We start from the raw sequence: 26,190 nt of genomic DNA on the forward strand, positions 1-26,190 counted from the left end.
CTTGAATTGGTGAGAAAAAGAATGCCAAATCTCTCATTAAAACTTCACACTTTTGTAATTTCGAAAAAGGTTTTTTTTTTTGGGTCTTTTTACGTTGTGTTTATAATTTACCTTGAGAGTCATAAGAATCCTGAAATAAAATTATTTTATGAAAATTTTCTGTTTCATTAAAGTGGCAAGTTCTGTGATCGACTGGCCACATCCATGGAGAGGAGAAAAAACAAATTGTTTCCCACCCCTGCTTTCGAATAAAGGGTGACAGACACAGAAGGAGCACACAAACAACACCAACAATAACAGCAGCAGCCAGAGCTACAATGACAGCAGCAACAACTATGTGTTATAAAATGTCTTTTTTTTTTTTTCCACACGTTTCACTTCCTTTTTGCATCCTCATTGAGACTCAGATACACACACGCTGAGCTATATTTTGATGAAATCCATCAGCGAAGTGATGGGTAGACATGCCAATTCCGAATGAATGCAATGCCACAAATAAAACAGCTGAAGCTCACCGATAAAAACAGAAATCGACTTAACAAGGATGATGCAACATGCAGCATGTCATCATAACATCCTTGTGAACACAACCATACCGTTCAACAAAACAATGTTAAAGACATCTAAACAAATAAAATTACAGCAGAAACCTTTTGATGAAATCTCCAAAATGTCTGTCACCAGCAGTGTCATATTATAATGCAGGGATAAAAAAATTCATGGGATGAACTTGAATTGCAGTTGGAACTACATGGTATTCGTAGAGTACAGTACTTACCACCTGAAGTCTTTAGAATGACTTGGTGCGAGCAGGGGCGCCGAGGGGGGAGGGGGGAGGGGACAGGCAGGGGAACTACCCCGGTGCCCAGACCTAATAGAGGCCTGTAATTATTCCTTAAAATTGTTTCATATAATGATCATTTGTGATGATAAAACACTGGGGGGCAATTGTGTTTTGTGTCATCCTCCAAGCCACTCAGGGCGATTCCCCGGCATGCCATTGCCATGGATAGTGACACCCTCACTCAAAAAATAAATGACCGTGGGAACAACTTACATAATCACAATCGCAGTAATGATGTAATTACGTAAATTAACATGGGAGTTTTGGCCACACCCCATCCAGATGAAGTGGGTCAAACACATCTGCATGGAGGAATAAGTGAATAACACCCCAGTATCCCTTAAACACGCCATGTGTTTCTGATAATGAAAACACGGAAACTTACGTATAGGTTGTTTAAAAAAAAAAAAAAGTTTGAAGGGTCCAAGATGAAGGAGGCCCTACAATTGGTATTGCCCTGGGGACAATTCTGGCTCTCGGCAGCCCTGAGTGCAAGCCAACTCTTGTGGCAGCAAATATGTAATTGCATCTACCTGCACTTCCTGAGGTAAATGTGTACAAATTGTACTTTGAAAACTTCCGATGTGCACTCAATTTGCACAATATCAAATGGTCGTGTAAAAATGTGGTAAAAGTTCAATTTCCTCCGGTGAACGGTTTTCGATGTACGCTCAACAAAATGCGGACACGTACATACGTACGCGACCGATCGCTTAACCCCGCTTTCACTTCACGTGATAAAAATGTAGAATTAGCACCGTTCAGGCATACAAAAGGCCAAAGAATGAGTCAACATACAAGAAACAACTAAAACAGGACATGAACTCTGAAACTCTACCTCCTCCATGAGCCTCGATATGTGTATAAAATACAATCAAAATAAAAGCATGAACATACACCCCTGGCTGCTGTATTTTACATTAACTTATTATAATACATCACCAACCATGTGCAAAGTTTATAAATGGTTTCCATTCCCTTTCTTAACATGCATGCCTTCACCTCAATAAGGTTTACGAGATGCAAGAAAAACTCTTGAGCATCCTGTTGCCGGTTCGTAGAAAACTCCGGGTGTCCTTTTCCCACGAGGTTCTTGAACATCCGAGGTGGGATCCCCGTCTGTTCAGGCTGCACATCCAATATGGATCATAACACAAGAATAGGAAATGTGGCAAGTTCATGCTGGAAGAAGAGTTAAATGTCATACTGCAATTCAAAAACAAACAAACAAACCAAAAAATGATGGGGGGGGGGGGGAACCCTGAGAGTATACACATATGAGAGTGAATATGTTTGTTGCTTCTACGTTTCCAAATCCATGGGCCAATTTCCTCGACCGCATAGTTTTCACACACGAAGGTCAAGGTTACAATAAAATCTTAAAAACCAAATTCTTAATGAAATTGATGCGAAAACATAAAATGATGGTGCTTTGAGTGATTGAGCATCATGTGTCGGGTAGCCCCCTCGGTGGGGAGAGGAGCAGAACTCGGCTTTTGAGTCTCCGAGTATGCCTTCAACTCCTTGTCTGGAATCAAAACCATTCCATTTAAATATTTATTTTCCAAATGCAGCATGTAAAAATGGATATACAAAGGGTCGCCAGTCTCTGAGGTACGAAACTGAGTGTTACGAGTGGTCGCACAATCCCGGATGACAAAGAGCTGGGGCCATTTGGCCCATCATTGCAGTGTTGCACTCCGGAGTTAACTGTTGCTGCAGATGTAAACAACAATCTTTTTGACGGTTTACTCATCCAAATTCCATGATCTTCATCGGGTGACCCCACTTGTATGTAATATATATATATATATATATATATATATATATATATATATATATATATATATATATATATATATATATATATATATATATATATATCCTGTCCAACAACCATCCAAAGGAATGAGTGCACAGCGGAAAGTGGCTTTCAACACAGGTTATCATTGCTATACATAGCACTCATTATACATGCACATATACCGTCATGGCCAAAATTATTGGCACCCTTGCACTTTTTTCAAATAGCTCACAATTTTCTCCAAAAATAAGTTGAACTTGACAAAAGTATTTTGTCTCCACAATTCTTTATTTCACTGTTAATTTAAAAGAACGTTTGTTTTTGATTAAGAACTTCAGATATCCTTTTAAATGAGAAAATAAAAAGAAATGGCATTGATAAAATTATTAACACCCTCGACTTAATATTGTTACGAATTTGGAAGCTGACTGCACTCAGCATTCAGGTGCTTATAGAACAGTTATATCGGTAAATACGTGTTTCTAGTTAGGGTCCCGTCCAAAGTCTAATGGGAATTAAATGTTCATGCGCTGCAGTTATTTTGATAGTTTGGATTTTTACATCAACGACAACAATGCCCACCATCACTTTCACACGACAACACTCTGCTCGTGGCATTCTTCGTGCGCTCACCAGCAAGCGCGTGCGTGGGCGGAGTCGAACAAAGAGATGGCGTCCCTCTTTGGCCAATCGGCAAGGAGCGGGCGTTTCACCCGCCCCGTTTCCGACTCGACACCATCACCATTACGCACATGGCCGAAGGCGAGGAGGTGGGCGGAGTCACAAACGCCTCCGATCGGGACTCCGCCCAGAAGGGTGGGAGTTGACCTGCCTACCGTGGGCCTGTCCAATGGAGGACAGCCAGGGAATCGCGGGATGGGTCCGACCAATGAGGAGGCGAGTGGCCAGGAGAAGAAGCCTTTCCCTCCTGAGGAGAAAGTGTGGTTGTCTGAAGCAGCGTTAGAGAGACGGTGTGCTCATGGCAGGAGCGTTCGGGGAATTCTGGCTGAAACGTCAAGGTGGCGTCGCCTGGTCACCTTGTGAGCCTCATCGCCTGGTCGTCTCGTCTGGCCTGCCGGCGTTCTGTCTGGTTTACCTTCGCGCCGGCCGGCGTCCATCATTGCATTGTGTTGCGGGTTCGAGTCCCACTGAACTGGATCATCGAAAACCGCACGAGGCGGGGAGGTGCAAGATAGGTTCTCCCCTTCAGCTCACCTTCCCTCCCGAGCTGAAGGGTCGAATAAAGGCCGCGGCCATCACTTCTTTTGGGTATTTGTGTGTGCGCGTGTGTGTCTGTGGGCCCGTCTTCAAGTAGAATTGTTTTAGTGCCTTGTACATACTTGCATTTCTTTTCGTCGGTTTAACTCTGCTCCTTGTGTGTTCCCTCCCCCACCCCCATTATAAATAAATCCCCTGTTAAATGTATCAGCACATTTCTGTGTTTTCTTCATTGGTTTAGCACGGTGCGTGTTGGTGGATTAAAAAGGCCGTTGCTGCCGTAGTTGTGCATTTGGACCGACGGGACCTCGGTAACCATCCGCTCGGGTTACGCACGGGTTGAGCACGGTAACGGCTCGTCTCGTTCTAGCTCCGTCGAGGGTGTGAATTCCTCGGTAGCTCGCCACGTGGGCTTGTAGGTATTTTGAAGTTTGGCAAATAACCCTGTCCCACGCGGTTGAATTATTGACGATTCATGGTCCTGTAAGGGACCCGTACCTTCGGAGTTATCGGAAAGGTACGATCTAGATTCCGGTTGTTCGGTGGAGCCGACTACTGCTCCATCTATCGGTCGTGCTCGTCGCCGATACCCGGCCCACAACAATATTTGGTAGCACAACCTTTGGACAAAAATAACTGCAGTCAAGAACTTCCTATAGCCATGAATGAACTTCCTAGACCTCTCCACTAGTAGTTTGGCCCACTCTTGTATACTGCTCCAGTTCTCCCAGATTTGAAGGGTGCCTTCTCCCAACTGCTGTTTTCAGATCTCCCTACAAATGTTCAATGGGATTTAGATCTGGACTCATTGCTGGCCACTTCAGAACAATCCAGCGTTTTGTGTTGAACCATTCCTGGGTGATTTTTGAAGTGTGTTTGGGGTTATTATCCTGCTGCAAGACCCATGACCTTCGATGGAGACCCAGCTTTCTGACACTGGTTGAACATTGTGCTCCAAAATGCCTTGTTAATCTCCTGATTTCATGATGTCATGCACACATTCAAGGCACCCAGTGCCAGAGGCAGTGCCAACCCCAAAACATCACTGAACCTCCTCCATGTTTGACTGTAGGAAGGTGTTCTTTTCTTTGAAGGCTTCATTTTGTTTTCTGTAAACATAGAGATGATGTGCTTTCCCAAAAAGCTCTAATTATAATTTGGTCTCATCTGTCCACAGGACATTCTCCCAGAAGAATTTTGGATTGCTCAGGTGTGTTTTGGCAAACTCCAGTCAGGCTTTCTTACGTCTCTCTCTCAGCAGTGGGGTCCTCGAGGGTCTCCGACCATAGAACCCCCCCTTTCATCGAGTTGGCGTCGGATGGTGTGATTTTAAACTATCGTATCTTGTGTCTGAAGGTCAACTTGAATCTGTTTGGTAGTTGATCGAGGTGCTTTCTCCACCATTCGAACAATCCTTCCCAAGAATCTCTGATGAAGTTTTCTCTTGTGGTGATGTCCCAGGAGGTTGGCTACAATGTCATGGGCCTTAAACTTCCTGATAACATTGTGTACGGTGGACACAGAAACATCAAGGTCTCTGGAGATGGACTTGTAGCCTTGAGATTGTCCATGCTTGGCTACAATCTTATGTTTGACCTACTCAGACAATTCTGTGATTTTCTTTCATTCTTTACTCCATGCTCATTGTGGTACACACAGTGACATAAAACAGCACAATGACTCCTTTTCTCTGTTCGAACTGGGTGAATGAGTGATTTATATATTGCAGGCACCTGCAACTCACAACAGGTGAGTTCAATACCAAGGTAAAGGAGAATCACTTGCTTGAAAACGAATTATTTCTAACAATTTCGAAAAGGTGCATATTGTCCAGGCCATTTTTCGGATTTTTGTGTGGAATCGGTGAAGATTTAGTAATTTTTCCAGCTTTTTTTTTTTTGTTTCACTGCAAACCAAAGAAATACATTTGTGGACGGCAAAATATTTTTTAATTTCAACGATTTTCTGGAAATGGTGCATTATTTGAAAAAAAGTGCAAGGGTGCCAATATTTTTGGCCACGACTATGCATATATACATAGCGTATTTCCTCCAATAAATGTTCCCACAAACCCCATAGAAAAGGGTTGAAAAAAGAAACGACCCAACCCTCCAACATATGCCGCAGGGCAGTCATTGGGGTAAAAAAATATCAGCCAAACAATTTATACCTTTGTAATAAATATATCTCTCACAAAATTGAGAAACGTCCATCCAGCTTTATTCCAAAGGATTCCTGATGTCATAAAATAATAAAAATGGTACAGTGGGAAAGCGAATGATCGACGGACTTGGTGGGAAAGCGAATGATCGACGAACTTGGTGGGAAAGCGAATGATCGACGAACTTGGTGGGAAAGTTATTTTTATACAATGAAATATAAATATATGTATAAATATAATTATATATATATATATATATATATATATATATATATATTATCTGGGACATAGTGTCCAAAGTACATTGGACAAGTCAAACATTTGGGATGCCGTACATGAAGAAAAGCAATCAAGAAAGATGAACTAAAATTGCCATCCTGAAATCATACGAGGTCATACCTGTTCTGTTGCATCATTTGGTGGTGGCTTCGAATAGACTCCCGACAACAAGCCATGTCCCAGTTTGGCCCTAAAACAAACAATTCCCGATAGTTTACTTATGCGACCCATTTGAGTGATTACTTCCTCAAACCGCCACCATTTCCCCCATCAAAAAAGTATAATTGTCATGGTGATAACAATGGACTCGTATCCCACAAGTTGAAGGTTCAAATTTGACTGAAGGCCACAAGACTAATATTTGGATTCTAAGCTTCTGGAACTGAGCATCAAGGGAATTACAATGACACTGTTTGATTGTAGGGAAAAAACAAGCTGTCTCACGAATGACATTCAGAAAGAAAAAGCAGCATACTTGTTTCGTGTACAATTAATGCCACTCAACCTCAAAGTAATCTGGGAAGAGCAGTATCAGGGGAAGATAAAAGATTTTAGAGGAGTGGGAGGGAGGTCGTTATCACAGATAGTATGTGTGGAATGAGGAGGGGGTGAGGGGATACACCCACTTTCCAATCCTCAAAGCAATATTCAGTCTTACCTGGGACAGACTCTGCCCCGACCAGAGAATTGGTTCCAACCAGAGACCAGGGAATTGTTCAGTCTCTTCCCTTGCAAGAAAAGGTGCATTATCACCCTCGTACTTAACATTCATTTCTATTGTTAATCTTGTAGTGGGGCAACTTAGCATAACAATTGTGCATTTTGTGAGGAAAGCACCAAATTTGGCACACCAGTAGCCTATCATATTATGAACAGATTTGAATATTGGGCCATCTCAAATTTTTGATGGCAGTGGAAAATGGCTGCCACAGCCATCAGCAGCTGAATTTGTTCCAACAGAGATACTATCATCACTCTCATAATCTTCAAAATCTTCAGTTGAATAATGACTCATATTTAATTGGAACAAAAAACATTACCATCAATATCAAAATACTTTTTTTCATTAACAGATCCAACTACTACATTTTTTATATTAAAGGTAATTTTAAAATGGTCCTTAACTACGACTGAACAAAATGTCATTTCACCTGATATATTAACATCCTTTATTTCATCAAGATTTACATCGTTAGGGTTGTTGAAAAAAAAGATACAAATTTTTCCTTGCATATTGCAGATGGTCTTATATTTTCTTTCTAAAGCTTCATCCATAAGGTTTTTCTTTTTTGATACTTTTTCTAGTTTTGAATATATTGCCAGAAGGAGAGGAGAAACTTTTGTTAGAGCTACTTTAATTGATGTTCTTCCAGATATACTAAAAGCGCTTCCACTGAAGGAAATTGAAGAATTCATAATATGAACCATAATCGTTTTTATCCAATAGTTGTTATATTTATCTTTATTCAATTTTACATCCTCGACATATTTCTCAGTATCTTTTACAAATGTAGAGATTGATTGAAAGTCGTCTTTTGTGTCTTGATACATTGTATTTATTAAGTTTAAAAAGTTGGTGGATAAAATGGTTTTGAGCACAAATTCACCTATAAATGAAACGGAATTTTCATCAAGAAAATTATAGTTTATGCAAAGTTTTGTTATATAAATATGGTGAACACAACATACTGTGATATTTGTAATCACAAATATAAATGTTATAAAAAACACCTTCAAACCAACAAACACACATTCAATCTTTTCAGACAAATATCTCCACTTGACCAAGAAACAAAACATTGTGATAGATGTGATAATGATATTTATATATATATATATATATATATATATATATATATATATATATATATATATATATATATATATATATATCATAATAAACATCTTCAATCATGCAAACACAAGAACAATGAAGAAAGGGAAGGTGCCACTAAATTCTCCATTGAAAACACGGATGGGGCATTTAAAGGTCCAAAATAGGAAAGAAAATATCATTCAGAGATTACAACAAATCAAACAAACATCCATTTGTGATATCTGCCGATTTTGAAAGTATCCTTGAAAAGATAGATACCGTACTGTTTCTCCAAATCCAAATAAATATCAAAAACGTACTCCTTGTGGTTTCTGTTATTACATCAAATTATCTGTTGGTGATAAATACAAGTTAGAACTTTATAGAGGAGAAGATGCCTCAGAGGAGTTTGTAAGACGATTGGAAAAAGACTGCATTAGACGAAGAGAAATAATGGTTAAAACCTATAAACCAATGTCATTAACAAAGGGAGAGAAAAAGGAATTTAGGAAGAACAGTATCTGTCATATTTGTGAGGACAAAATTGAGGGAGAGGTCAAAGTTAGGGATCATTGTCATCTTACTGGTAAATATAGAGGTCCAGCTCATTCCCGTTGTGATCGTAATTACAAGCCTCCAAATTTTATTCCTGTCTTTCTTCACAACAATGCTCACTATGACACACATCTATTTATAAATGAACTTTCAAAGACATCTGGAGATATTTCTGCCATTCAGAACACAGATCAAAAATACATCTCATTCACAAAAACAATTCAAACATCCCCCATAACCCATATCAGATTTCTTGACACATTCAAGTTTATGGAAAGTCCATTGTCTACCTTAGCATCAAATATTAAAAACTTACCGAATCTTAAATCACATTTCTCAAATCAAGAAGAGATTGATCTCTTATCACAAAAGGGAATATATCCATTTGACTGTGGATTCATTTGAGAAGTTTAAAGAAACACAACTTCCTTCAAGGGAAAGTTTCTATAGCAAGTTGAAATATACCAGAGATGGGGAATCCCCCGCCATTGAAAAATAATTGAAATCAGATAAGCGGTTTTCCATTTATTACAAAAAACTTTTTTCAAGATGGCTGCCCAGTCGGCCATCTTGGATCCGGCCACGCCCAAAATCAATCGGGTTCTTCCTTTTCAGGTGGTACATGTGTGACCCAAATTTCAAATCGATATGGCGAAAAAACATTTTTTTCAAGATGGCCGCCCCAGTCGGCCATCTTGGATCTGGCCACGCCCAAAATCAATAGGGTTCTTCCTTTTCAGGGGGTACATGTGTGACCCAAATTTCAAATCGATATGGCGAACAGTTTATGAGTTATCGCACTCACAGCTATAAATGTTGACGCCATAAATGTTGACGCCCAGCCAGCCAGCCAGCCAGCCAGACAGACAGCCGGACGGACGACCCGGGTGATAACAATATCCCCCTTCCGCCACGCGGCGGGGGATAATAAAACTCATATTTCCGATAGAGATTATACACAAGCTATAAAGGTTTGGAAGAAGTTTACTGAAAGAATCTAGGAGAATATCATGATTTGTATCTTAAAAATGATGTACTATTATTGACTGATGTGTTTGAGACTTTTAGAACAGTCTGTCAAAATAAAAATTCTTATGGATTAGACCCCACTCACTATTACACAGCCACAGGTTTGGCTTGCAGTGCCATGTTAAAAATGACGAAACAGGATTTGGAATTAATCAGCGATTTAGATATTCTTTTAATGATAGAGGAGGCTAAAAGAGGAGGAATATCTCAAGTATGTTCTCAGAGATATGCTAAAGCAAATAACAAATATCTTCCTGATTATAATAAGAATGAGGACAACTCTTACCTGATGTATTATGATGCTAACAATTTGCATGGGTGGGCTATGTCTCAATCTTTACCTTATGGAAAACTTAAACGAGTTAAAGAAAAACATTATGAAAACGTTTTACAAGACATTGTTATCTCCTCTCAAAAAGAATTGGATGAAGATGAAGTTGGATATTATTTTGAGGTTGATTTAAAATATCCAGAAGAACTTCAAAACAAACATAAAGACTTACCCTCTGCCCCTGATAAAGAAAGTCCAAGAAAAGAATGGTTAAGTGAACACCAACATTCATTTAATATAAAAGGTAAATCTCCAGAAAAACTACTGACTACATTAAATGATTAAGAAAGTTATGTTTTGCATCAAAGGAACTTGAGGCAATATTTATCTGCTCGGTTGAAAGTTAGAACAATTCAGAGGATTTTGAAAAGTCATTGGTTGAAGAAATATTTTGATTTTAATACAAAAAGGAGAACAGAAGCAAAAACAGATTTTGAGAAGGACTTTTATAAATTAATGAATAATGCTGTATTTGGAAAGACAATGGAAAATGTTAGGAATCGACAAAACATAAGACTTTCTACATCTTGGAAACAGGTTTCAAAGTTAATTAATAGATCAAGTTTTAAGCGAACTGAGGTGTTTTCAGAAAACTTTTGTGCTATTCATTTGAAAAAAAGAGTATTGAAATGGATAAACCTATTTATATCGGAACATCAATTCTTGACTTGTCAAAGTCATTAATGTATGACTATTACTATAATAATTTAAAACCAAAGTATAAGGATAATGCATCATTGTTATGTATGGATACAGATAGTTTTATATTAGAAATTAAGACAAGTGATGTATATGAGGATATGATTGATAATATTGATATATATGATGAAAGTAATTAATTATAAGTCAGGTGATGTGTTGTTTTCATCAAAGAATAAAAAGGTTATTGGTAAGTTTAAAGATGAATTGGGCGGGAAGGTAATGAGTGAATTTATAGGATTGAGATGAAAGTGTTATGCTTATAAGTATATTGATAATAATAATAATATTGAAAGGTGTGATAAAAAGCTAAAGGGAATAAAGAAAAATATAATCAAGGAAACAATAAACTTTAAACATTATTACAACTGTTTAACCTTACAGAAGGACGAGTACAGAAAAATGAATACAATAAGAAGTTATAAACCAATTATATACAGAAGAGGTAAACAAGAAAGCATTAGGAGCTTTTGATAATAAAATATATATATATATATATATATATATATATATATATATATATATATATATATATATATATATATATATAGATATATATTAGAGAATGGAATCAATAGTCTCCATTGTGGTTAGAAGTACAAGTGTTGAGATATTTAAGTGTCAAGATATTGGGTTGGGGTTTTTAACGGGCTTCCGCAGTCTTTGACTAATTTATAAATGATAGAACCAAGCATTTTTTTCAAGTTTTTTTTCAAACCAAAGAGTGGAGATGTAATCAGCCTTGGTATTTAAATGGGAAACATAATGAATGTGAGAAATATCAAATAAGTCTTATTGAAGAAATAACCGGGATAAAAGTAGATAAAACAAATAAGCGGATGAATTTAACGACAAATAAGTTGGAGGATGTAAAGAAAAAAAATTAATATCCTTGAATGGACTGAAAACTTTGATGGTTATCAATTGCACAATGGAAAAACAATTTATTACAATCTCAAAATGATATGTGGCTCAGGAAGTGGTCAAACAAAAGCATCAAGAGAAGTTTATCATTTCATCTCTGCTCAACAAAGATACTTAAACCAAGAACCAAGTTGCAAGTTATTCTTTGTGAATATACTTGATAGAAATGAATGTTATAAGAAAATTAAGTTATTCCCTAAATAAAGTAGAACAAGAAAAATTATTCGTTGGTTCGCTCTTTGAGTATAAAGAAAATATGAAAGGACTGTGATTATGTTGGGGGGAAGAAGTGCTTTAATCAGCAAGTCTCAATTTTTCATTTGTTTGTATGGAAGGGGGAGGAAGCGAGTCTCCCATTTTGAGCTTTAGCCGCTTGAGTCAGATAGTTTTTTCCCCTTTTCCCTATTCATTTGAATGGGCATCCCAGAAGCAACATTTTACATCTACTGTGGTCTCTCGCATTCGAATCGTGGAACAAGTATCCAGTCATGTATATTCAAGCACATTAATTACGTTGCATTGAAACAGGTGAGGAAACAAAACTAAAAAGTTCCTCCTCCATTGCAGCTCAGGGAATCAGTGGAGTGGGGGGATGAACATTTGAAACACAACTAGATATAACCCTGTCTGCATTGGTACCCCTTTGAGAATGATTCAAGGCAACAGCATCACCCACATTCCCCTAACCAAATATAGACAAACAATCATAATATTTTTTGAAGCCAACCTGCTTTCTTGCCAAAGACATTTGTGACCCTCCAGTACAAAAACAGTCGGAAGTCGCAAAAATTAAATATTGAGTTTATTTGAAAGCCCATAAAATAAGCTTCACAGCGGTGTATCATACATGGTGGTCCGTCACAAACTGACCGAGATATCTTACGATGAAGTTTTACAACACACGTTATTGGGAAAATAAAAATAACCGGATATTAGCTTCTGGAGTTTGAGAAACTATTACTAGTATACGTTGCTAAGGACTTTGTTTCTCAAACTCCAGAAGCTAATATCCAGTTATTTCGATTTTCCCAATAACGTGTGTTGTAAAACTTCATCGTAAGATATCTCGGTCATTTTGTGCCGGACCACCATGTATGATACACTGTTGTGAAGCTTATTTTATGGGCTTTCAAATAAACCCAATAACTCAATATTGAATTTTTGCGACTTCCGACTGGTTTTGTACTGGAGGGTCACATTTATTCTTAAAATAATAAAAAAAAAAAATTTGGCAGAACTTGATGTAAATAGCAGCAGGGGCATTCCATGTCAAGTGTACACATTTTTCAGCGAAATTTTGACACATCGTCTGAGATTTCACTCTTTTTTTTGTGCAAGTGTTTGTATCCACGGTAAAACATGATGTGTCAATTTTCAGACCTGGGGGCCCATCGGGGCCCCAAAATTTTGGCGCCCCCGGTTGACCCACAATCTTCCAGTGGTCATATCACAGGTTGTAGTGGTCCGATTTGGATGATCTTGGTATCAAAATGCTCATAAAAGCGAGATCTTTCGAATCGCGTAAAGTAAAATCACTCCAAAACAGTAATTGAAAAAGGTATAGTTTGGGGCGCCCTTTGACCATGGGCCCCCCCCCCCAGCCAAACCGATGATCCCGATTTTTTCGTGTGAGAATACCCCTTCATATACTCCAACACCTCAGCATAAATGAAAATGGGATCTCAATGGGTTCAAGTGTGATGATGGTTTTATTGTTCGGGGTCCACATATCACTAATTCTTGATTCAACATTGGGCGACGTTTGCAGTCATCGTTCCAATGACGTCACCTGCTGGCAGGCGACTTTATGTCTGAAATTGACAATCATCATCTCTGGACTATTGTATCGATATATATTGCATCATTTGCGAAATATTATTCTGCCTATTGTGTCTATTGATTTTTAAGTGTACATTTTTTGTATAACCATCATCGAATTAAGTTATAAATGGGATAATCTCAGTTTTTGCATATTTTGCAGTAAGCATGGCGACAAGATCGCAAAGAAATCCAAAAATACTATTGTGATCCGTTCAGCTGCCATAAAACGAAACAACGAAAATATCTTTGCAATGTGTCAAATGATATGTTGATGAAATTTTCTTCAAAGGTGAAAAAAAGATGACAGACTTTGTACTTCGTGCAGAAAAAAAACTCAGTTGTCACCAGAGCGTATTGAAGAATCATCTTCGACCAGTTCGAAATTATCATCAGAAGGTACTATCGAAGTCATTGCAGAATCTATTTCAACAGATGAGGATGAGGAGGTTTTTGAGCGAGAAGCAGAAGTTGACCTATTAAACCAGTCGTTGTCGATGATAGGCGAAAGCCCATTCGACAAACGAAAGGCAGAAAGGAACCCAGGGTACGTTCCTGAAAAGCGAAGTAAAGTGGAAGATTCTGTGCGAAAGAAATTAGAACTAGTTGCTGGACCAAGCACTGCGGAGAAAACACAAAATACAGCGTCAAAATGTGATGAAAACTGCATGCCAGAGGTGATCAAAAGCCTGAAAGAAAAATCCGTTGTTTAGAGCCGTTCAGAGCAAATACGTATACTGACAATATTTGCTTGGAATATGAGCATCAGAGGGATGATTAGTGAATTCAGTTGCTCCCAAAGAATGGCTGTGCAAGCCAAAAATTGAGAGAAAGAAAATGGTATGCTATAGTCTCCAAATCCCAAACAGGGTAAAATATTGCCTGACGAAGTGAAATCCGCCGTAACCGAATTTTACCAAAGTGATGAAGTCAGTCGAATAATGCCGGGAAAAAAGGACTGTGTGGTGGTCAGGAATGAACATGGAAAAGACAAAATTCAAAAGCGCCTGGTACGAAACAATCTCAAGGAACTGTTTCAGAAATTAAAAGAGAAGAACCCTGGCTTGAAAGTTGGATTCGCAAAGTTCGCCATGCTCCGTCCCTCGGAGTGTGGCCTAGCCGGTTCAGGCAGTACATACAGTGTATGTGTATGTACGATACATCAAAACGTGAAACTCATGATGTTTGGTTCCAAAATGCCACAGATAGCCGAACTTCCAAGCTATCATCATGTGATAGCACGCATAGTTTGTAACCCAGCACAACCGGCATGTTATTTCAGAACTTGTGAAAGTTGCCCATCAATTGAAGACTTCAAAACCGAGCTACTGAGTGCTTATGAACTAGAAGATATTGATGAAATTCAGTTTAAACGGTGGACATCCACCAACAGATCTGAACTGAGCTCCATGGTCCTGCCTTTGCAAGAATTCATTAATCGATTGTGTGAACGCGTGGTGAAATTAGTGAGACACGACTTCATTGCCAAGGCCCAATCTCAGTTTCTGAAAAATAAGAAAGATGAAATCGTTGAAGGAGAATTTGTCATTATTGGAGACCTCTCAGAGAACTATCCGTTTGTCGTACAGGATGCGGCCCAAGGATTCCATTGGAACTGCTATCAAGCGACAATTCACCCCTGGCTTTACGATTTCAAATCGGACGATGGCAAATTAAACCACGATTCGTTCACGATTATATCAGAATGCAATACTCACGACGTTGTCTCAGTCCACCTCTTCAAAAGAATGCTCATTGAACACTTGAAATCCAGCTTTGGAAATGTAAGGAAACTTTACTATTTCTCAGACGGTTGCACTGGCCAATATAAGAATTGTAAAGCCTTCATAAACCTATGTCGTCACAAATCAGAGTATAGTATTGACACAGAATGGCATTTTTTGCCACAAGTCATGGCAAGGGCCCTTCAGATGGCGTGGGAGGTACAGGCAAACGAGAAGCAACACGTGAGAGCCTGCGTATAACTTATGACAGTCAAATTATTTCTCCAAAAGATCTTTTCACCTTTGCTGAAAATGGTTTGAATGAAATGAATTTCGGTTACGGGATCCACGAGGCGTATGACGAGGAAGAACGAATTCTGGAAGAAAGGTTAAAAACGGCCAAAACCATAGCTGGAACTCAAAAACTTCATGCTTTCATCCCTATTTCAGAAACTGCTCTTCAAGTACGCGAATTCAGGCTTAGCGAGGAACACCGTATCGAGTCAGCTATTTCAAAATCTACACCAACTTTTAACGGGAAACTCTCAGGTTATGTCACAGTGCACTATGATGGAAAATGGTGGCTTGCCTGCATCATGGAAGCCTTTCAGGACACTCATGAAGTGAAAGTGAATTTTCTTCATCCAAACAGGCCCGCAAATAGTTATTTTTTCCTGACATTGAAGATCACTGAATTTTAGACATTTCTGATATACTTCTTTCTTGTAGAACCAAAAACTGCTACAGGTAGAACCTACACAATCAGTAAAAAAGAAACAGCTGTCAAGTAAAACATTGGTTGGCAAAAAATCGACTATAATATTGTTATGGTTTCCCGCCCATCGGCGTGCGGGCGACCGCTTCTAGCCAATGGCGGCCGGTCCCGCCCACCGAACGGGTAAACCGAGTCGCAGCTTTCGGAACAACGCCGAAATCCAGCTAAGGGTGTTTTTAATCACACCGAAAATCAGCCAGCTATTCTGTCCACGCGCGACAGGATCCGATCGCCGAATTGTCGATTTACCTAATTATGCGCGCAGACAGAAATGCCGGGGATTTTCAGTGTGATTAAAAACACACCCGTAGCTGGATTTCGGCGTTGATCCGAAAGCTGCGACTTGGTTTGCCCGTTCGGTGGGCGGGAGCGGCCGCCATTGGCTAGAAGCAGTCGCCCGCACGCCGACGGGTGGGAAACCACAACACTTGAAACAAATGCAGGTGTTGTACAGGGAATGTGGCCAGCTGCTCAATACAGTCTTAGGCCTCCCCGACAGACTCCGAACCCCGACAGACTGCTTGCTTGGCGTTCAGCGCACCTTTATATGGAGTCCGTGAGGCGAGGTTTTGATCTCTCCCCTCCGACCTCTGACCCCCTGCTGGCTCCGCCCCTTTTGATCTTTTGATCCGATTTTGACACGAAGCTCGGAGAGAGCGGACGTGGTAGAAATCATCAGCTCCCGCGGAAGTTTGCAGGAATCATCGGCCCTCGCCCCAACTTGGGAGTCCCCGCGTCTGGTGGCAGAGATGTTGTTCGTGGGGAATTCGCCGTGGCTGGCGCAAATATGGCGGAGCAATGGAGATGAAGGTGAGGCGATGCTGTTCGTTGTTGGTTATGTTGCGAGATGTGGTTTAGGAGATGGCGAGATGTCGTTGTGGTGAAGGTGGTTGTTCTGAAGGCGGTTGTGGAAAAGGTGGTTGTTGTGAAGGCAGTTGTGGAGAAGGTGGTTGTTGTGAAGGCGGTTGTTGTGAAGCGGTTGGTCCAAAATAAAGATAGCATAAGAAAAACACTACCTCAAAGATCACAGCCCGGTTACACGAATAATTTCCTTTAAACATCGGTGGGGAAATATAATCTGAACACACACTTATCGACATAACTGATCTCTGGGGAACCTGTATGGTGTTCTGTGAATTTCCAGAACCGTAACAATATGCTTGGAAAAACTCTTACTCATACTAGTATCGCTTCCAGTTCCTGCATGTGCATGTGGAAAATTTATGTACAATATACTGATATAGTGTCTTGGAAATCTTGTGTTCAAGTATTGTGCTCTGTATTGTGGCGTATTGTGTGTCCAGCACCCGAGTCCCCGAACAATAAAATCATCATCACACTTGAACCCATTGAGATCCCATTTTCATTTATGCCGAGGTGTTGGAGTATATGAAGGGGTATTATAACCTATAACTTTTTGAATTAATATTTCGGAGTGATTTTACTTTACGCGATTCGAAAGATCTCACTTTTACAAGCATTTTGATACCAAGATCAGCCAAATCGGACCACTACAACGTGTGATATGGCCTCTGGAAGATTGTGGGGCAGCCGGGGGCACCCAAATTTGGGAGGCCCCTAAAATTGGCCCCTATGGGCCCACAGGTCTAAAAGTTGGTATATTTTGAGTTTTTTTCACCCAAGTGAATAAATGACCAACATATGGGGGGAAAATGAGGTATTAGTGTCGGGAGGGTGTGTACACTTGACATGGAATGCCCCAGCAACCAAGCAGTTCTGAGTCCACTCCAGAGCTACATAGGTGGTCTTACACTTGGATGTTAAAATCTTGCGCTGGATCGGGAACTGAGCTCTCAATGATTCGCTGATGCCCACCAACATATCTGCAGGGACAGTGGAATGGGCAGGTTTGGAAAAAGCAATGACAATTTAAATCACATAATGCCTTTAACCATAAGCAGACATACAACACACAAAGGAGTGCCTTTTTTGGAAGTCAGGGATGCTGAACAGGACTTGCACCACCGAATTGAGGTAACAGCTGTTCCCAAGATTCTGCAGGCCAGTATAGCTTGGCCCAAACAGTGGCACGAGTTGCACGCCTGTTTCCTGGATTGTCTCCCACTCACCAACACGCTCATTCATAGCAATTTCCAGCTCTGTCATCGTTTTGTCAGTCTGTAATGAACAGGGGGAATGGGAGGGAGAAGAAATGGATCCTGGCCGTTTTTAAAGCACAAGTGAGGGAGCTGTCGGAAAGAGATTTCTCAGTTAGTATGGTGATAAGTACCTTCTGCATCTTCATCATGTTGATGCCAAAATGTGCAAGATGTTCAGCAAGGTTTGGATCTAATACCATGTCATCCTCAGCGTAGGAAAATACATCTGGCAATGTGGGTGGAGAGAAGGTGAGAAGATGAGAAGAACAAAAGTGGACAATCGCCATCACAATACAAGATCAGGAGGAAGAAGAAGAGAAATTTTCTGAATAAAAGATTGGTTTATACAACCGAATGTGGTACATCAAGTTTACAAATAGATCAGCATCAGCTGACGGTCCACCTCAAGGCAGACATGCATTTAAGTCAATCTTTCACACTTGCATCTCTGAACTATAATCGGGAAATTACAAGGAAACTACTTCTGCTGGTATTTGTTGAAAGTAACTGGAAGAAAAAAAAACAAGAAAAAAAAAGAAAAGAGGAATGGATTGGCGTGGAAAAAAATAAGACAATCAAGAGAAAAATCGATGTTTTCACCCCTCTTTCCAATGTCCCGATCTTCAAAGGCGCCCTGGTTGCTTGGTCTTACCAACCGATACTTCACGAGCACAGTGAACATGCCAAAACACCTCTCAAGATGAGTTGAGGGAGGCTTTAATCTTGAAGTGGAGTGAAATATTCTGGTTTATGAAATTATGAGTTTTTGTGAGGAAACAGTCAAACAGCCACAATATTTTACTATGGGGCACTGTTCTTCCAAACGCACCAGGGTCTGGGATGCAGAAAATAAATAATTAAATGAAAAAGAGAACGGCTCAACGTACAACATAATCTCTTAATAAAGGAGAAGCGTCCGTCCTTCCGTGTATGCATCGGCCACGCTATTTTCGAAAAGGTTCCTGCTGTCCTAGAATAATAAAAAAAAAATGTTATCATTGGAAAGCTAATAACCGATTTACTTGGAACAAAAAGGTGTGTCTGTTAATCATAAAAATGCCTCTGTTAAAAGCCCATCTTTCCAGGATAGACAAGGGAAAAGCATGACCTCAAGTTTTAAAGTAACGGTACCAACGTTACGACAGCATGAACCCTTTAGAGTAAAGCGTGACAGATACGGAAGGAGGATACAGAAAAACAATAGAAAAGTAGAGGGGGAGCACTCGGGAGAGTGCAAAACCTCCGCCGCCAATACTGCTGGGTCACTCAAGTGAACCTTATATCTTATTCATTAAATATGATGTCAACAGTGCTGACAGTTATAGTTCTTTTCTCCAACATTTTTTTTTGGGGGGGGTGGTTGGAAATCACTTAAAACATGTAAAAATACAAAAAAAATTTGGGGGGGGGGGGAGGGGTTGGAAATCACAAAATATGTACAAGTGCAAAAAAAAAAAATTCTCGAACAATTTTTTTGGGGGGGTTGGAAATCACTAAAAACATGTAGAAATGCAAAAAAAACTTCTCTAACAATTTTTTTTTTGGGGGGGGGATTGGAAATCACTTAAAACATGTAGAAATGCAAAAAAAAAACTTTTTTGGGGGGGGGGAGGGTAAAAAAAAATTTTGGGGGGGGGGGTTGGAAATCACTGAAAACATGTAGAAATGCAAAAAAAAAATTTTCTCTAACAATTTTTTTTTGGGGAGGGGGGGGACCAAGTCCAAAATTTAATGGCATGATCCTTGGACCATACCTAACCCCCCCACCAAGTTTCGTCGAAATCCGTCGAGGAGTTTTTCCGTAATACTGTTCACAAACAAACAAACAAACAGAAAGGGGTGAAAACAGTAACCTCCATCCATCTTCGAAGATGGTGGAGATTAAATATATAAAAGTACACGGAAGGAGCAAACACCAACAACAGCCGCGACGACGATGCTGAAAACGACGCGTTTTCACTTCATTTTACATCTTCATTGAGATTCACAGACAGACATACAATTTGTTTGTGAATTACAAAACATGCTGCATTTTGATTATACCTTTGAGCTAAATGACGGGTGGACATGCCAACTATTGTCGACAACAACAAAAAAAATAAGCGCTGAGATCCATTGAGGGTCTGCACTATGAATCATGCTCCTACCAGCACCGGTAGGTGTGATGGTTCCCAGCTTCACAGCTAGGGGATAGGTAGTCTCTCTGAAGTGATCAAGAGCATGTCCATTGCCTCCAGAGCCATCAAAGTACTGGCGACCACAGAGAATAGTTCCATCGGTCATGTTCACCCACAAGTTCTCCCGGAGGTCACAGCGCGAACATTTCCAACCACTGAGGGAGGGGAGGGGAGGTCATGATGTTGTGACACAAAATGGATTCAATTGCTGCAATACACGAGTAAATACATTGCATTTCAACAAACTGACCTTTGTTATATCTAAATACAGTAAAACTCTTTTAAATCGCGGCCGTTGGGGTCAATAAAATAAAAATCCGCGGTTTCGACTATCCGCGGATCCGTCAATAATATTAAGAAAACCGCGAGTAATAATAAAATATAATCTTGTACCAACGGACCGCGGATAGGGAGTACAAGCGGAAAACATGCGAGGCACGTTCACCCAACAAGACGAACCTTGCCGCCATTGGTCACGTGACCTGATTTTGGCGGCATTGCTAGAGCGGTCTTCAACATTGAATGAAACAAAATATAAGATAATTTATGCCAATAACCGACATCATGTTTTATATACATTTTTTTTTTTAATTTTGGGGAGAGTATTTGAGATTTATGGCCGTATAATTTACCTAGAATTGAATAAAACAGTTCAAGGTCAAGGTCGGTCAGTGCTGCAAAAACGGATTGGGATTCAGTTCAGGAAACGAACCTTGTCCAACGCTGGATCCTGAGCCTTCCTGGCTCTCTTGCGGCTCAGCCCGCTCTTCTCGTCGAGGTCCTGCATGAAGGAGCGAAAGTTGGCCTCCTCCTTCACCCGTCCTCTTAAGGTACTCTCTTGTACCCCAGTTTCCCTGGATATCTTAGCTTTACTCTCCTTCCCAGAAACAATCCTGTCCACTAACAAAAAATTTTCGGAAACAGATCTGGATGTGTGCTTCCTCTTCCCCCCCCCCCCCGGCATGTTGACCAATGACGTCACAGCAATGTCGGAGGGAAATGAAGAAGAAGCTAGCTGCGATGTTTGAAAAGGCTGTAGAAAGCTGTAGAATGGTCATAGAATCGCGGATAATCAATGTGTGGTCTGTAGTAAGTAGTCTAAGGTTATGATTGAGATGGATTTGGCCTGAGGTTTTATACAGAAGAGGTGAGAGAGAGTTTATGACACCCCGCCACCTCAGATTCGCTCACCGCGTGTCAAAAAGGACTCAATTGTTGGGTTAAACGGCAGATTAAGGGCTTAAACCGCGGATTATAGCAGGTGTCGGCGGTTAGCGAACATATGTCAATGATTTGACAAGCCATTGTGTGTTTTACACCAACACCGCGCATTCACACTTGTACAACAGTTGAGACCGCGGTTGAGATCAAAGACACACATTCCACCCAAAAAATACTATACTCAGCAAAAATTAAAACTTGACTGATTATTTGTCAAATAGTGTTTAGAAACTTTTCTTGAAAGAGTTCTTGTTGTGATTATGGTTAAAGGCATTGTCGAGGGCATTACTTCACACATTCATTCTACTGGTCGGGCCTACGTAGCACGTAACAGAGCACTGCAGGCTAAAATCACGTTTCGACGTGACCCAAGTCACGTGGCCTATTGATACACCTGCAATTGATCTAAAGGTAGCAGAGGAGAGTATCATCTCAGAAAAATAAGGTTTTATTGTCAATTATTCGTTAATTTGCAATGCCACGACTGTCAAACATTCAGCGTGAACGTGCCATTGGCATGCTGAATACGGGAACATCCGTCACTGACGTTGCGAGGGTTACGGGATGCAGTCGACAGACCATCCATAACCTCCAGACACGTCTCTATCAGACTGGCACCACAGCTGACCGCCCCCGTCCTGGTCGACCACGTGTTACGTCACGCGCAGAAGACCGACAGATTGTCTTGCGTCATTTGCGTAATCGGTTTGTCACTGCCACATCCACTGGGAATGAATTGTTTGGAGGTCGAGTAACTGCCCAATCCATTCGAAATCACCTGCGCTCTGCTCATCTTCATGCACGGTGGCCATATCGTGGACCAATTCTAACCCGTTTCCAGACGCCAACGTCTTCTTTGGGCACGACGGCACCCGAGATGGACCCAGCGAGATTGGAATAGGGTTGCGTTTGGTAACGAATCAAGGTTCACACTAACTTGCTGATGGAAGGGTTAGAGTGTGGACAAGACGAGGAGAACGCAATGCCCAGTGTTGCGTACAGCAATTGGATCGCTTTGGGGGCGGTCGCATTATGGTTTGGGGTGGTATCAACAGTCATGCTCGATCCCGACTCATTGTCATCCAGGGAAACCTTAATGCGGCAGCATACAGGGATCAGGTGCTCGTTCCAGAGCTTTTACCATTCATGGCAGCTCATGGCCCAGGTCTGACTTTCCAACAGGATAACGCCAGACCTCATACGGCCAATTTAACAACGAATTTCCTCAGGGACGCTGGCATCAATGTCATGGAGTGGCCCTCAAGATCTCCTGACCTCAACCCCATAGAGCATGTGTGGGATGTGTTAGGCAGGCGGCTCCATCAAGTAAGGAACCCTCCACAGAACTTGCAGGAGCTTGGTGCCATGTTGGTACAAATATGGTGCCGCATTCCCCAAGCTGTGTTCAGACGCATCATCCAATCCATGAGACATTGTATCGCAGTTGTGAACGCCCATGGAGGACACACCCGATATTGACATGATTTCATAAAGATGTGACTCACAGTTTTTGATCATGGACATTGTCGTCGCATTTCCGGTGGAACCGATTCCATGACAAACATGATCTGTATGCTATAGCATCTTTAATGACAAGAGAATTGAATACAATCGTTATTTCAAACCTATTTTCCAAAGTGTTCAAATTATTGACTTTGAAACGAGTGTAAAGTTTTTATTTTTGTTGAGTTTACTATTTTATATTTAAATTTTGGGGTCCATGGTGGGGCCGCGGATTCGCCGATTTCACGGTTAAAAAGGCCACCAAATAAGAGGGTTTTACTGTAAATATATAAATAAATATATATATTTTTTTTAGTTTTTTTTTTATTACATCTACAACAACAACAACAACAACAACAGCGATACCGACCCGCACTCAACCGGTCGCCATTGCCCACGTGTTATTGGCTGAAGGCGTGGGCGGAGCCTCCGTCGCTTTGGATTGAGGCTCCGTCCCAAGGAGGGGCATAGAGCATTTCCTCCAGCCAATGAGCGAAGGGTGAGCATCGCACGCGTGCCCCAGCCAATCAGGGGGGCTGACCACCTCAGGGGCTGCCCCACCCAGCCAGATGGAGTGTTCGGCCCAACCAATGAAGAACGGCCACGAGTCGCCCGACCACCCCTCGTCCAATCAGAAGGCGAGGGGTGAGAAAAGAAACCCCTCCCACCTCAAGAGAAAAAAAAAAAAAGATGAGAGGACGGCAGACAGGAGTGTTCGTGGCGATTGCGGCGCGGTCTGTGGTCGTTGTTGAGCGGTCTGCAGTCTTGGAGCTGACAATGCCAAGGTCGTGGGTTGAGTCCCACCGTGGTGGTTTGGGGTCGGTGTGACCGCACGATGCGGGACAGGTACCCTGGCCCGGCTCTACCGAATAGACCCACGGGGTCCAGTTTCTTTTGGGTATATGTGTGTGTGCGTGTGTCCGTGGGCCCCGTCTGTAAGTAGAATTGTATGCATTTTCCTTTCCTTGTAAATTACATTTTCTTATTCGTGATAACTCTGCTCTGTGTCCCCCTCCCCGATTATTGTTACAAATAAACCCGTTAAATGTTCCAGTTCGTTGTTCGTGCTTTCCTTTATTGACCTAGCAAGGTGCGTATTGAGAAATAGTAAAGTCGTTCGTGCTGTAAATTGTTCATTTGGTCCAGCGCAGCTTTGGTAACTTCCGCTTGGTTACGCCGGATCCGAGGTCGGTGATAGCGACTCGATTCGGACAAAGTCGGCCGAGGGTGTGGTTTCCCCGGTAGTTGGACGGCGTGAGTACTTAGGTAAATTGGAATGAAACAAGTGGACCCTACCTCACGCCGTCAAAATATTGGCGACCATGGTCCTCTAAGTGACCCGTGACCTTTCGGAGTTATCCGAGTCACGACCTAAATTCCGGGTGTTCGGTGGGAGACGACTCCACTGCTCCACTTCGTGGTCGTTCATCGCCACCGACCCCCGGCCCACAACAATATACATTTGCTTTTTAATATGCAGGTACCGACAAATGCACTGGTTTATCTCATGACATAAATAAGTGATCCTGTAAAAGACTCTGATAAGCAAATTATATAATGTCATGATAAGCAAATGTCATGGTGACAAACAATTAGTGATATTTTAAGCAAGGTTGAAGGCAATGCCCTGTGGCCAACAAGGTCGCATTTGCACCATTGTATAGTCATAGTGTTGCGAATCTGGAAGCCATGGGCACTCAACATACAGGTCCTATAGAACAGTTATATCGGTAAGTATGTGTTTTTTAGTTAGGATCCCCATCCCTCGTTTAAGGGGTGAATAAATAAATGTGCATGCGCTGTGAGTTACTTTGATAGTCAGGGTTTTCTTTTATTTTTACACCACCAACATCAACTACAACAACACGCCTTCACCTCGCTTCCTCACACCGACGTCATGGCCTACGTGCGTGTCAGCACATACGTGGGCGGAGTTCACAAAGACCTGACGTCTCTCTCACCCAATTCGGGGGGGGAGGGGGCGCACACGAGGTGGCCGTAAGTCAGTCAAAGAGCAAGGAGCACAGAGCAAGCTCCAAGAGAAGCGAAGCCTCTTCGGGAGACGCCCCGTCACGCCCCCCCCCCCTCGGTCCGATCAATGGCCTTGGCGCCAGTTTTGGCCAATGACAGGGTGACGAGCGCATTCTATGTGCCAAAACCAGCCAATGAGGGAAGACAAAGACCACGACACCGAGGTTCGGCCGAGGGAGGGGGAAGGATAAAGGTCCGGCTCCGTTTTTTCCGGGAAAAGAGAAAATTTGTGACGAGAGTGGTGATCACGGTCGCCTGACACGAGTGGTGATCACGTTCGCCTGACACGAGTGGTGATCACGTTCGCCTGACACGAGTGGTGATCACGTTCGCCTGACACGAGTGGTGATCACGTTCGCCTGACACGAGTGGTGATCACGTTCGCCTGACACGAGTGGTGATCACGTTCGCCTGACACGAGTGGTGATCACGTTCGCCTGACACGAGTGGTGATCACGTTCGCCTGACACGCGAAAGGTCCCCCGTGGTGGTTCTTCTTTTGGAAAGCCAGTTTTTTCGTCTTGCCAGACTTCGCCCTGCCAGCCTCCGTTCGCCGGAAGCCCAGTCGTGTGGACGCCTGGGTTGCTACAGGTCTGAGTCCCGCCACCCCACCAGCTCAACGTACCCGCACGAGGTGGACAGGTCCGAGTGCAGGCTCTGGTCTTCAACTCGCCTTTCCCTCTGAGCTGGAGGCCTCAATAAAAGCTGTGGCCACCAGTGTGTGTGTGTGTGTGTGTGTGTGTGTGTGTGTGTGTGTGTGTGTGTGTGTGTGTGTGTGTGTGTGTGTGTGTGTGTGTGTGTGTGTGTGTGCCCCCGGCTGTAAGTAGGAATTGCACAAGTGCTCTTTGCTGTACATACTTGCATCTCATTAGTCGTGATAACTCTGCTTCTTGCGTGCTCCCCCCCCCTTTCCCCCATTATAAATAAATACATTTGTTAAATGTATCAGTTCATTGCTGTGTTTCTTCCATTGGCTTAGCATGGCGCGTGTTGGTCAAATACAAAGGCTGTTGCCGCTGTAAATGTACATTTGGACCGAAGGAACTTCAGCAACCCTCCGCTCGGGTTGCGCACGGGTCGGGCACGCTAACGGCTCGACTCGTACGGGTGCCGTCGAGGGTGTGAATACTCGTTAACTCGCCACGTGGATCTCTAGGTATT

General features: G+C 41.8%; 1 protein-coding gene across 1 annotated transcript in view; it reads right to left on the reverse strand.

Annotated features, from left to right (window-relative positions):
• LOC147029067 (ubiquitin carboxyl-terminal hydrolase 5-like) overlaps positions 1 to 26,190 on the reverse strand; it is a 76,409-nt gene that overhangs the window by 36,273 nt on the left and 13,946 nt on the right. Inside the window, exons 4-9 of the mRNA XM_085876575.1 lie at positions 20,245 to 20,429; positions 18,229 to 18,323; positions 17,923 to 18,116; positions 17,750 to 17,821; positions 6,427 to 6,496; positions 1,847 to 1,972 (exon numbers count right to left, since the gene is read on the reverse strand). Of these exons, the coding sequence (XP_085732701.1) occupies positions 1,847 to 1,972; positions 6,427 to 6,496; positions 17,750 to 17,821; positions 17,923 to 18,116; positions 18,229 to 18,323; positions 20,245 to 20,429 (742 nt within the window). The remainder of the gene's footprint in view (positions 1 to 1,846; positions 1,973 to 6,426; positions 6,497 to 17,749; positions 17,822 to 17,922; positions 18,117 to 18,228; positions 18,324 to 20,244; positions 20,430 to 26,190) is intronic.

This window comes from Eptatretus burgeri, chromosome 4 (genome assembly GCF_056783735.1).
Source record: "Eptatretus burgeri isolate ZD-2024b chromosome 4, Ebu_testis_v1, whole genome shotgun sequence".
In the NCBI taxonomy this organism is placed as follows: domain Eukaryota; kingdom Metazoa; phylum Chordata; class Myxini; order Myxiniformes; family Myxinidae; genus Eptatretus; species Eptatretus burgeri.